The 14559-nt window shown below is 38.8% G+C and overlaps 1 protein-coding gene across 2 annotated transcripts in view; it reads right to left on the bottom strand.

Moving 5' to 3' along the window:
* galnt7 (UDP-N-acetyl-alpha-D-galactosamine: polypeptide N-acetylgalactosaminyltransferase 7) overlaps positions 1-9713 on the bottom strand; it is a 27852-nt gene extending 18139 nt beyond the window's left edge. Inside the window, exons 1-2 of one of the 2 annotated variants that reach the window (XM_017701460.2) lie at positions 9254-9713; positions 7461-7906 (exon numbers count right to left, since the gene is read on the bottom strand). In XM_017701460.2, the coding sequence (XP_017556949.1) occupies positions 7461-7906; positions 9254-9376 (569 nt within the window). In that variant the 5' untranslated portion in view covers positions 9377-9713. The remainder of the gene's footprint in view (positions 1-7460; positions 7907-9253) is intronic. The other variant, XM_017701461.2, reaches the window with a different exon arrangement.
* Between the last annotated feature and the right edge of the window lie 4846 nt (positions 9714-14559).

The raw sequence follows: 14559 nt of genomic DNA, 5'->3' as shown, positions 1-14559 counted from the left end.
AAGAAGGAAGGAAATCTAGATCTATGTTATTAAAAATCACAAATGAGAAACACCATATTTTTTTTCTGTTTTGCACAACACCTACACATTTCCTGGAGCTTAATTTGCTTGCAAAGGCCTACGTAAATAAATAAAAATAGCTTACTCATATTGCCATATAAGTCTACAGCTCAAAATTCATAGACTGGGTTACATATCAGGCTCCAGCATGTGACAAAAATAATCTGAAATTAACCTTAAAAGGCTTTGCAGACAGCGCCATCTTCTGGTGAGACTGAAAAAACATTTGGACATTTGACACAAACAGCCTGATGTATTAGCTTGACAACAAATAAGTCTGTAATATCCAAGACAAAAGGCTGAAAGAGCAAAGCGGGATCAATTGAGACCTCTAGGCAAAGATTAGGCACAGCACTGCCTGTAAAATAAATGTTTTTCCATGAACCTCAAAATGATTATGATGGGAAATGATTCAATGAGTTCTATCATCTAAAATTTTATTATAATTTGAATTTCATTTTGCCACATTTCAGAATTATTTTAAAAGTTATCCAAATACACAAATGTGTATCACACAACAAACAGTACTGCAGTACAGACAATAAAAACAGTACACCATCTTATTTTAGAAATGTTAAATTAAAGTTGAATCACTTCAGATCAATGCATTTTAACACTCTCTAGCACTCAGGGTAAAGGGTAATGTGTCTGAAAGAAACAGATTAGCTGTGATTTAGTTTTAATAGCAGTTACCTGTGGTAGCCTTGGCACTCGCAATCAGAATCACACTTCCAACATGAATAAAAGGCTCTTTCAACAGAGGTGCCCTTTGTTTCAAGCCATGGCCAGTGTCCAGACATGGTTCAGAATTCTTCATCAGAATGAGTTTGTTTTCTGCTGTGGGTTTTGTGTTAGCTAGGTAAGGGTATACAACATAAACATGCATACGCATCTTACTGTTCAATCTAGGCTACTCACAGCACAGCATAACAATACATCAACTAGATGTAGGTAAAGGTGCACATAGGACAGAACAGGAAGAATGACAGGAATGTCTGCATTGATAAACAAATCAGATTACAGGGCAATCTAAAATCAGGTCAGTCTCTATATTTAATGTTAGAGGTTCTGAGCAAATAGTGGGGTTGAAAGAGAAAATGCACAAGACTGCCTTCTTGTGTAATGTCTGAACTAAATATATTGTGTATATGTGTAACATCTGAAATAAGTATATAAATACAAATATACACAAACTTTTTCCATTTCAGAAACATGGCATGTATGTATCGGTGCTGTTGGAAGAAAACCTTGTATCTCCATTTTCCATTTTTCAGCTTTTGACATAATTTATATCTGTTGCCCTTTACATTGTGTGTAAATGTCATGTTGAATGGACCAAAATCAATGACCCAAAATGACTTACATTCAAAGTAAAGTAGTTTTTTTTTTTTTTCCTTTTCCAGTAAAGTTACCATTGTGGAGACACAAGCTTTTCTTCCGAATTTGAAAAAATAAAAAAACATGAAATAATAAAACTAATGGAAATAATCGAAAGAAAACAACAACTACTACTCCTACTACTACAACTACTCCTACTCCTACTACTACCTCTCCTCCTACTACTCCTACTACTGGCTAAACCATTCCTTAAACACCTTTGCACGTTATCATTTTTGTGGTGCGTATCTAAAATTCTGACCAAAAATTCAGATTAAACAAGCCTACAAAAAAAAAAATATGGTAATTGAACAAATTTCTGTCCAGTAACGATCAGGGCAGACGCATTTAAATAGCAGCAGCAGAGGAATGTGGAGACAGAGTGCCAAAAAAAAATCTATTCATAATTACTGCTGAGAATACGTTCATGCTGAGTTTCACGAGGGGATACAACACCCACGAACAACAGGTTAGATACTTGAAAATAAGACATAGCACACAATTTGCGGAATACAGCAAAACTACAGAAAGGAAAGCAGTTTCTGAGGGTGATGAATCAAAGTGTCCATGTAATCCAACAAAAGCAAATGATTTCGCAAAATGCAAATGCAGGGCTTTAACCACATCATCTTACTGCTTTACCAACGTGTGAAGGACATGATCAAATGCAGAGCTTTGTGACCACATTCTAAGTATCTTGCTCATATTGTGCACTGCACAACCCTCAGCACTGTCACCAATCCTGCTCATTTAGTCAGATACATTCCAGCCCAACTCCGACACACCTGTTCCAGCTAATCAAGTCTTTTGTAGACAAAAGAATGTTGGTTCAGGTGTGGAGGACTTGAGCTGGAGCTGACCTCTGTGGAAGGCTCAGCTGAAGAAGTATTCACCTCTACTATATATGCATGTGAATTTTCTTCCAAACAGCTTGATGAAAGTCAGCAGCAATGGAAAATTCTGCAGTAATCTCAGATTTGCACACTTATCTGAATTTGAAGTATTTGAAGGCATACCAACTGCAATATAGACTTCAGAAATGCTGTTGTTGTGTCCAAGAGATACTCCTGTACCAATGCAACACACTTGTCACTAACATATCAGTGTCACTGCTGTGTTGAGAATGATCCACCACCCAGATCATACCTGATCAGCTTGAGTGCTATGGTGGTCCCTGTCCACTTATGAATGGGGTAGAGGAGGCAGCATGTGAAGTACTACAGTCAGTAACTGTAAATGTACAAACTACAACTATATTGAAGGTGTGCCTGATGAAACAAAGAGGGGATTGATATAGACATTTTCTGTCTTATCACAATATTGATTTTGCTGTTGCACAAAAATATCCATTTTCATCATTTACTTTCATTATTAGTTTAAAGATTTTCCTTCATTTGTACAGTCATTTTGGAGACAAGGTTTTGTTCAGACAGTGACAATATTGTAGCATGGAAGGTGGAGCTACCTGTAATTCTTTGCATTTGTTGTTTCCTTTAACTGTTATTTTCCTTATTTTTTATTGCTTCTCTTCTAAAAAACAGCAGTTTGTAGCATTTCTTTTCAAAGTTTAGGTTTTAAAGTATTTTACTTGTATCTGCATTGTATTACAATTTACACTAACCATGATGTTTCGGATTTAGAAGATCAGCTTGCATTGCTGTCATATTTCAAATATTCAGCTTGACTCTTATTGCATTCATAGCATTTTGTCCTATCATCCGGCAATTACAATTTCAAATCCTAGGTTAAAAAAAATAAATAAATACATAAATAAACAAATAACTTAATTACTGGTAATATTTTCATCGATACCACATAAAGCACAGGCAACTGATAAATCAGTCAAGCCTTAGAATGTAGGCCCGGACTATGAGTATAGCCCTAAAGGCTCTAAAGGCAGAGAAAAAAAATGATTAAATCTAGTTTCTGACACACTAGTCCTTATGTAGAGCATTACCAAAGTAATGACACTCAGATAAGCTCCACTGTCAGCAAGAAGGGAGAGGCAGGGAAGCTTTTCTCCTAGCCATAACAGGGCCAGATTACATAAAATCAGCACAATTTATGTAACTGGGCTGATATGGCTGTATATGAGATGTGATTATGCAGAACAGAGTTTATAAAAAGCCAAGGTCTGAGCAGTGAAGCTTTGCTTACTGTGCTGTGCGAATTCTCACTAGCCTTCACTGTTATCTCCAGTCACTGAATATGACAGACTGCCTCTGGGAGGAGAAGAAAAATGAACTTACACTTGTTACACTTGTAAAATAGCACTATGCCACATCAGAAAGGCACTTGTTTGAAAAACAGGTGTGGCATCACTGTTTAATCTTATATACTCTACACAGGCATAATGGCTTGAGGGGAAAAAAAAAAAAAGTCAGCCCACAAAAGCAGACAACTATCTCTCCCTTATCTTTAAACATATCTGTAAAGTTTGCACCACCCACACTAATTCCACCAAGGTATTTGTAGTGATGTCAAAAGTAGGTTATTTCTACAAAGTTTGCCTCCGATAAATAAAAGCCCTTCAACAGAATTGTTCAGTTTTCAGTTAATTGCTTAATAAAGGCCACTCATTTAAGTGAAATGAGTGCATAAAATAAACCCCTCTTTACTCCATTACAATACAGCGCAAGGCTGAAAGATGAATAATTTTCACATTAGATTGCACTTGAAGTGAAATTTAAGGTGGGAAATGACAGTATTTTATCTTTATTGTGATACATTTTATAATTGTGATATACACAATGTACTTTTATGAGCATATCATAGATATTGAACAAAAGGAAACTGACAATAAGTCCTGTCTAATTTTAGTGCATTACATATTGTGAGAGGTTGAATAAAAATCATTGTGCTCAAAGTGTTTGATGGCTGTTTTGTGTACCTCTGTGTCAAAATATTGACCTTGAAAATGTCTGAGTACTGTGATATGTTTTGCCATATGGCCCATGTTTTAGTGCAATTTTCCAACTGCAACTTCAATTAAAGTCTACATTAACAGAGTTGTCTTGGCTGCCTGCGATGAGTTAAACCAATCAAAAGCAACCAAACACCCATGCCCCTGAGATTACAAGAACTAACTGGCAATGTTTGAAACTTCGTAAAGTGTTCAAGCCTCAAGCAAGACAAAAAGGACATGCTCGTGTTCTTGCCTGAATAAATACATACATACATGCACACACACAAACACACATATTTCATTTATATAAAATAAGCGCAATATAAAACACAATTGCAAAACTAGTAAGAAAACACACCATTAGATATTTCCCAAAATTGATAGGCCCTAATGAGGCCCTAGTGAGGCCACACGGCTCATTTTGATCACTGACAGTAGTTTATACAAAAAGAAAAAATAGACCCTTGTGAAAAGACTCTTTCACACTCGATTTTTCAATCTATATTGAAATTGGTGCACCCCAGAGCACATTTTTATTTGACATTTCACATCTCACTTTGCATTAAATCTAATTAAACAGAACTAATCAGGCTCTCTCTTTATGATACACTGTAGTTCTGTGTTGTGAAGGTGCTAACAATATTCAAAATATACTCAAAACAGCATCATTATAATTTTGCTGCTCAAACCACACAACTTTTAAATTTGTTCCCCCGCCATTGTTGCTGACTTCAGGAAATCAAACAATGACTGGCACATCTGTTAGTAAACTGAAATATCTTAGCTGCCAATAATTCTGTAACTAAACTAGGGTCCCATTTTAGAAAGAACTACACAGAAGGGCTACTTTTAAAAACTGTGCTTCACAATGTTTGCTGAATTTAGATGTATTAGAGCTCAATTTGAATCAAAATAATTTCTCATAACGTGATTATACATGAAAGCATGTAAAGGATTTTTACAAATCCAACAAATGGCACATGTAAGGCATACACAAAATGTTTCCCTCTGAAGGAACTCAAGCCCAAAAGCCCAAACCTTTCCTTTTTTTCATGTTCATGTCTATTTTATATTTAGTATACTTTTCTATTGTTATGATTACTTCAAAATAACAGGCCTTTGTCTATGAAAGGTAGTGTATAATAGTTATTATTATTATTGTTGTTGTTGTCGTCGTTGTTGTTCTGAGCCATTCCAGTGGTCTTTTGCCAGACCTGCGAAATTACTACACTCCCTGCAATCTAACTACACTGCCCTTTCACATCAAATGCAACGATCTTGAATTGCACCAGAGGAGAGAAAGAGAAAAAACACACCAAGTGGAATCTCAGCATTTCAGAAGCACAGGTCTACCCTACAGTAACAGCAGGAAGCCAAGTCAGTAGGGCCCCAATTAGAGTGGGATGTCTATCGCATCTAAGACTGGTATATTTGAAGTGGTTGAAGACTCTTACAAGCAGATTTCATTTGGGATCAAAAGATGTCTCAAAAGCTGATGTGTTAACATATGTACGGACAGATGTGGACAGCGGCATGTTTGAAAAACAAGGGCTACCTGAATTTGAAGTCTGACAAGCAAATACAAACACAGGCTCCACAACATATATGTTAATTGTTATCGTGTTATTAGTTCTTGTAACACTGACAAGACAGAAGGCAGCAAAATGAAAACCAACAATCTAATAAACTGCTGGTTATTTGCTGTTTGCTATGATCACTCTGATCATTCCAGATAGGTTTCATGGATGTTTTGGTGAATTAAAGGCTAGACATGTGCCAGTAACAGAATACTCTTATTCAGGGTAATGTGTTACTTGATGTTTAGTCTTTGTCAAATCGAACAACATAGTTGAATAGAGTGGTTGCAGTACATTGTAGTACATGGTTGTAGTACATTACTATCCTTGATTTAGACTCAAATAGAAGAAAGAAAAAAAAGAACTATGAACAATAAACTTCACCATCCATGGCCATGGTGTTTGTTGCTGCTTAACTTATCCTGATGCCTTTACTCCAAGGTAATTTTGCCTGATATCCAATTTTATGAGAGGTGAGACATGACAAGACATGAGCAGTTTTGTCTGAAACCTGACGCTGTCGTCTCAGAATGTCCTAAAAGGTACACCATAACATTGTTTTGGATAAGCATAACATGCACCTGTTGCAATGGTACACAGCGGGCTCTGTTGTGGTACAAAGTGAAGCATGTTCAACAACCACATTTCTAAAACGTTTTCTGCAATATGGACTATAAATGTGGTCTTAATGTAGTAACATGTTTAAAAGTTCAATTCTGGTTTTAAAACTGGTGGGAAGTGTTTTTAACTGTTACACTCGCCAGTGACAGTGAACTGGCACCAAGGCTAGGCCTAACTAAAGCATTTGCATGATTGACATAAAAGGGTTTGGGTTAAAATAATGCAAAGTAGTCTTTAACTATGCCATTAGAGGTTCATTAGTTTCACCAGTATGATTTAATGTGTAGAAATTAAGCTGTTAGCGGTATTAACAAAAAGTCAACAATTACATGAAGTAACTTAGTATGGGAGAACCTTTCCCTTTGATTTCTTTAAGATGTTGAAGCATTGTGGGTAAAGTTGCAGACAATTTTTTACAGAAATAAGAGTCAATATTGTTCCACTCAGCACCGACTAGCTAACGTTGCTAAGCTAGTTTGTGTTTAATGTGAGACCAATATTCTCTATGGAGTTTAAATCTGGACCCTGACCAAGCTAAAACCATCTGTATAATCCATTATCATTTTTCTTGCATATTTTGGCCTGTTTCAATTTATTTTTTTCATTTTTTGCATGGGACTGTATATCACAACTGCAATGTTTAGCAATACAAATGGCACTCTGCAGATATAGCTTGGCCCTAATGAGTATGGCAACTGTTATATCAAGTTACCAGAACACTGAACTACTGCCTTAACTCAGAATCTTTTAAAAATGTATCTTTTCCAGTGCAAGAGTAATAAAACAGTTCACCCAGGCAAATTCTGATTCCATACTGGTGTTTTACACATATTGCAATTTTTGTCACAAAAACAGAAATTTGCAATTGAATTTTTTTCCCCTCAGTATCCTTTAGCCCCAACACACACAGTTATACTCACTCTTCATGACGCAAATCACTGATGGTCCTGTCTAGTGAGATCATGTCGCTGGCCACCATGTTGAAGCCAAACTCCTTGATGCTGGCCTGGACTGCATCCTTGTAATCTGCTCCCAGCACAAAAGGCTTGCTGCCCTCCCCTGGACCTCCAGGAACCCCTGGTGGTTCTGGCTCTTTGGGCTCAAAATTGCCCAGGCTCCCCCTTCGCAGCACAGGGTCCGAGTACACATTACTCTGGGGTCTGAAAGTGACATACTGCTTTTGAATGATGTTCTTTTGGTCCTGGTTCCTGAACTTCGGGTTCAGCTTGTCTCCACCGTTCCTCTGCCGGATGGAATCCAGGTCCACCTCAACACCTTCCACATGAGGCCAGGGAACAACAGGCTTGAACTGTTCTGCTACGTCGTTGCGAAGTTTGGCCACAGCAATTGGTGCATCTCTTCCTTCCTAAAACATAAAGTATAATGATACGATGAATGAATGAAAAACTGTCTCTTTATGCTGAGGAAGGCCTATATGGAAGTAAAGTCTCTACTATAGTAAAAGAAGGAGAAGAGCTGTTCTTTACTTAACCATATTTACATTGGGCTTAAAGGACAGTTCACCAAAAAAAAAAATTGCACACTTTTCCCTTTACCCCAAACATACTGGATCACCCAAGACATCTGTAGTGGATCGGCCAAGCTCATGGTTCTTGGAGCTGCCAGGCTAATGTAGCTAAAAAGTAACAGGAGTCTATGATACCAAAAATTCTGTGTAAAACTACAGAAGCAAAGCTTGGCTGATCAGCATTTAAGTAGAGGGGAAAATTTACCAGAAAATGAAATTTGTACATCACTTCTTTATGTTATGGAGTTTTGCTGGGAATTTCACTTTGTGAAATATCTCACAATGTATATATACACACTATGTAAACCAATTAACGGACGTGCACCTACATTTCGTCATTCAACAGAAAATAACAGAAAACTTGACAGCAACTAAGCATTTAAGTCTTTACAACTGGACAGTTCTTGAAACGCTCTTAGATGACTATCTCGGGAAGCAGGAGGTGGTAACCAGCTCCTATATGTCTCCACTGCCTGGTCCTGGTGTCAAAACTGCCACGTATGATACTGTATCGTTAGCACTAAAGCCATGTCCATTGCAGTAAGTTAGCTATCTCCCTCCTGAACTTCTAGCTCTGAAATTCGGAACCACGCACAACTAACCTATGACACTCATTCATAGATCATGGACTGGCCGGCTTGCTACGTCGCGTAGATATCTGAGAGCTTTTTAATTCCTTCACTAAGTTTCTCCTCCTCTTTCTTGTCCATCATAAGAATAGAGGCCTGCCAGATGTTAGTGAAACTGTTCATTTGGTCATTTAAGCTGGTACATTTGCATGATAGCCCTTGCTCTTCCTGGTTGTACAGCTATACGACCACAGAACACATTTGTCAATGAAAGAATAGGCTGGCTAGCAAACTGTACCGTTTATTGGATTTTACCATAATAGTACGTATATATGTGATACATTACATAAAACGCATGTTGGTGACTGCGTCTGTAAGTCGCATTTTGGATAAAACACATCTTTGCCGTTCTAAAGGCTAGGCTAACGAGCTAGCTATCTCCATGACAACGACACTGGCTAGCTTAGCATGTAGCACGCTAATGCTAAATGCCTAGTCTGACTGACCAAACAGACAAAATGGCAATGGCCACACGAGATAATTAAATAAATGGTGTAACATTACGAACGGAATTTGTGAAACGATACATGCGTTAGTTAATGTAGCGTTAGCTTACCAGTTTTGCAAACGGGTTGTCGTCGCCTGGTTTTGGAGATAGAGAGGACCAAAGCAAAACCAGCCCCAAAAACGTACCGATTACCAGCAAACTCCGAAGTATAAATCCAACTTTTAGCCTCATTGTTCAGCTCTGCTGGGGCTGAAAATAAATAAAAGAGCAGCTGGCTATACCGAAGAAGCTGACATTAAAAGCTTGACAGCCCTAGCGTGCAGCTCCGTGCCTCTTCTCTTCAGCGCTGCCCTTCAGAGCAGCACACGGAACAGAGGCGACCAGACCCTGGTTTATCACTACAGACAAGCAGAATCTGCTCAATGACTATAGCTAAGGTGGTCCTGCTTCACTCCTGCACACATGCACCGACAGGTGTACGACCATAGGTAACGTTAGGCAGAGGAACCTGCTCTAGTTACTGGTTACACGCAAGCGGAAACTGCTTTATTATTATTGGCAAGTTGAAATGCCAATGGAACCTATGCGCCACCTTCACACACCCACTCCTGACCTGAGCACACACGGATATTTGTTAGGAATACACGGATACGCGAAGCCTTCTTAGCCTACTTGGGGTGCTTGTTTGATCAGCAGTGCCTTATAGCCTTCCAAAGGCGCCCGTTACAACATTAAGGGAATTTTTATTTTTAAAGATAAAAAATTATTTTATTTTTGTACGATTCAGAGGTTAAGATATAATCAAAGAGTGGTTTGATATGAGATGGTTAATTTGTAGAGAAACTTAAACTCAGATTTCTTTACAGTGGGGTTGTAAGGGATCTGGGGATATTGCCCTTCCAGCTATGTTATTTAATGGTAGTAAAAAGAATCAGAAATATAATCATTGCATGAGTTATTTTAAGATGTGCCGCTGTGTGGGTTTTGAGTAGTTCTTTTGTGCCTAGAGCTTATGTGTGCAATGTTCAAGGCTGTTGGGCTCAAGGGGAAGATATCAGGACACACACACACACACACACAACACACACACATAAGACGCACAAAACCTACGCACAATTAGGTGCGACTATCACTTCAACTGACGACATTTCAACGCTTATTGACGATGAGGGTCTGTCTGGTTGGGGTTAGGAACCAGGACTCCCGATGTCTACAATGAAAATATAACAATTTCATTTACGACCCACACCATCAGTGAACACTCACGTCTTCTGAGTTTTTAGGTTACTTTGCTGATGGGGAACATCATCCATGTATCCTTTCACCATTAATGGGTTAAATAAATTGATTAATAAATAAAATAAATACAATAGGTGATAAATATATTCAATACTTTTATCATAAAACTATCATAATACAATGTCTCTGAGATCAGGTAGTGTATTCATAACCATTTCATGTTCACCTCACACGTCTGGTTCCCATCACCACCACTGTGAACAACTCTGACTCGGGCTATGTTTACACAGCAGGTTAAAGTGGCCCAAATCCGATTTTCTCTCCAAATCCGAATTTTTTTTTTGGCTGTTCACACTATCTCGTAAATGTGATATGTACGTGACATCAGTCTGAACAGATCACGCTCTCAAACCGACCCGCATGCGCAAAAGAATGCTTCACGTATCGTGCTCGTCCGGAGGTAAACAGTCATGAGAACGGCCAGAGAACGCCAGTCGCCCCGGAGCTTCAGTTTCATCTTAGTCAGCATCACAGGAGCGATTAAAGTTCCAATGACTGACAGCAACACAATGTGTTCGAGTTCGCCGTAAAACGGGCGCGTTATTCGGCCACTGCCATTTCTTTGGTTCGCGTCCTCTTTAAACCGTTCTCTGGCGCTGCAGCCTCGGGCTCTTTTGAAACCTTTTTAAACTCGGAGCGACTGCGATGAGTCTCTACTGTTTTTTTTTTGTACAGAAACATCAGCCTAAATGTTTCTGAGTCTCAGCAGCGCAAGATTATGACGAATGTCGAGTTGTACTGAATCTGTAATCCACTGTAAGCCACCGGCTGTGTTTACATGCAAAGATTTTTGCCAAATACAATCGGATTATAGATTCAGACTGAGGTGTTTATGCTCACTCTATTCAACATTCTGATGAAAATCTTCTTTTACATGCTCACTACTAGTAATCCGATGCAAAATGACGCGCATGAGTGGAGTGGCGCTTAGAGTAAACGTTACCATGACAGCGAACATCACGTGAGGTCCACGCCATGTTGAACGTTATAAACCTCTCGGTGTGACGCGACGCACATGCGCAGAACGGACTTAGACGTTACGATAGGAATGAAATTGGGGTCAGGTGTTTACATGGCTATTATTCTTCTATTTAACGGATTATTTAGAGGTTTACCTCGATCAGGGGTAGAAATTGTATTCTGAATGGCCTCAATCGGACTAGACTATTCCGATTGAGGTGTTTACATGGCGATTGAGCTATCAGCCGGATTATTAGGTTGCATGTAAACGTGGCCAGTCTGAACAGCCAGATCGGATTTCAAGCGACTTTTACATAAGTTCAACTCGACACTTGTAATCATTTCGCGCTGCTGAGATTCATAAACATTTAGGCTGATAGTTCTGTACCAAAATTTAGAGGAGATTCCTCGCAGCTGCACCCTGTTTGAAAAGGTTTCGAACAAAGCGGCCAACGCGGCCGGACGAGCCCGAGGCTGCAGCGTCAGAGAACACGAACCAAAGAAGTGGCCGTGGCCGAATACCGGGTCCTTTTTATGGCGAACTCGAACACTGTAGGTGCTGAGCCCAGCTGTCAACCACTGGAACTTTTTAATTGTTCCTGTAATGCTGGCGAAGAAGAAACTGGGAGCAACTAGTGTTCGCTATATTGTTTACCTCTGGAGGAGCCACGTGAAGTATTGTGCTTTTGCCCATGCGGGTCGGTTTAGGAGCGTGATCTGTTCAGACTGACGTCACATACAGGTCACATTTAAAAAATAGTGTGAACAGGCAAACAAAAAAAAATTGGATTTGATGGGAAAAATCAGATTTGGGCCACTTTTACCTGCTGTGTAAACGTAGCTTCTGTAGAACAAAACATTTCACATCAAACCACTCTGGTTGACGTGTTTACTTTTTATTTATCCAGAAAATTTGAAAAATCAGCGTGGCAGTTAAGCTGATAAACAGAGCTGTGTACAAGAGCCTGTAATATCATCCCTATATAAAATTATTTCAGTGAAATAATAACTCAAGTAAAAATCACCTTTTTAAATAATTGTTGGTCTAAAATATAAAGATAAAGCTCAAAATATAAAGGTGTGACCAAACACAAAAGCGATTTTAAAGCTATCATTTGTAATGGCACAGAATGAACAGAATGAAATTAAACAAAAAAAATAAGTTAGTGACTAAGGATAAAAGTAGATTATTTTCTTCACAAACATACTTGAATGAAAGTAAATGTACAAATTCATCACTCTCACAACATGCTGCATCTTAATGAGACAGTATGTATTCCTGAATTAAATTTATGGCATTTGGCTGACGCTCTTATCCAGAGCAACTTGCAATTTGATTGCTTTACACAGGTAGGCAAAGGTGGTGTTAGGAATCTTGCCCAAGGACTTTTATTGGTATAGTCAGGCCTGATAGTTTCCAGGCGCCACGCCGGAATTCCGGCCAACCGACGTGTCTGCGAGAAAAAAAAAAGGTTCGCCTAGTGCAGGGGTCGGCAACCTTTTTGACTCAGAGAGCCATAAAAGCAAAATAATTGGAAATTTATTTCAGTGAGAGCCACATAATATATTAAAACGACGACATCTCACTCTAGCGACCGGGTGGCGAAACGAAACTAAATACCGGACGTTTCTGATATTCCGCCCGAACATTTTTTTAAGTCTCAAAAATAATATACGTTAATTAAATTAATTATTTTCAAAAGCTGAGCCGTATCAGAGGGATCAAAGAGCCGCGGGTTGCCAACCCCTGGCCTCGTGATCTGACCATAGGATCTGATGCTTCTCTTGATCTGACATGCGCAGGTTTCACTGTAACCAACACCAAGGCCTAGCCTACTAGCCATTAAGCCAGTCAGAAACAGGGGGGGCGGGACTTGCTTTGACCAAACAAACTGATAGATTCAGTAGGAAATCCCGGGAAATACACGTGCGAATTTTCCACTGTCAACGCGAAACGTATAAACTCAGCCATGGAGCACAACTATATTAAGCCTATATTAAAGGGAAAATGGAACTGAATAGTAATTTTAGGGCTGTAGTATTATTTATGAGTGTGTTGCACTGTAACTGTTTCAAAATATTTAAAATAAATGGTGCATAGTTTGCTATTATATTTTTAAAAGAAATGAATGTGTCCTTGTTCATGTCATTTAGTCAATGGTTAGGCTACTAATCAATTCCTAGTTTACTTTGGAGTATTGTTATTGCCACCTGCTGACCGTTCTTGTATGGCTGTAGTATCTGTAGTCTCCTATGCTATAGAAGCAATAAGGTATGTGACTAGTTAAAAACAGGTATGGATTCCTGAGCAGGCCTGCTAGTCCCAAGAGTTCTGATAATCTGCACAAGCTTCTGAAATATAGGCTTATATTGGGTTTGTTTATCTCATGTCTGAATGTTGTTCATGTATTTCAACAAAATTCAACACAATCTATCATTGAAGGGACTAATTCAAAAGCAAAAATCCTTTGACAGTAATGAAGATCAGGGTTATACATAGACATATATCTGCACCCTGGGGCCAACAAGTTATGTCTTAAGTGTGTCACATACATGGCACCCCCACCCTGCTCACCTCCAGAGCAGAGAAAAAAAGTTCAGGCTCAGGAATTTTTCCCACTATCACCCCTTTATAGTGTAGGGTGCTTACCCAGGTGGGGGATTGAACCCCAGTCTACAGTGTAGGTGTTACCCACTACACTACACCAACCGTGACAATCACCAAGCAGGCTCACATAAATTGTGTAACTTGAGACACAATATCAGCTGCTTGAGATTCAACACTTTTTTGGGTCTGTGCTCTACATTCTCACAGTTATTACAAAAGTACATGATAATGCAAGACTTCTTTTTAAATTCCAATCCATACACACCTTATTTTCATATCCAATTAAGAAAAAATAATTCTGAGATGATGAAGGAGATCCTTATATTTTCAAACACCCTACCCATGGATGCTCTGCATGATTTCAAACACTAAGATGTGCAGTTTCATGTAAAACCCTGTATGTGACTTTCTGAGACTGAAAAATGACATTTTTAAACATGCACATTTAATGATGTTAGGACACTGAAGTAACTTGCACTCAGCTAAAAAAAATACACATTAACTGAACAAATTATGCACTCGATACGTTCAAAGCAACATTATGTTT

The sequence above is a fragment of the Pygocentrus nattereri genome, chromosome 5 (genome assembly GCF_015220715.1).
Source record: "Pygocentrus nattereri isolate fPygNat1 chromosome 5, fPygNat1.pri, whole genome shotgun sequence".
NCBI lineage: Eukaryota > Metazoa > Chordata > Actinopteri > Characiformes > Serrasalmidae > Pygocentrus > Pygocentrus nattereri.
The sequence above is the reverse complement of the archived record's forward strand: the minus strand, read 5'-3'. Positions and strand labels throughout refer to the sequence as shown.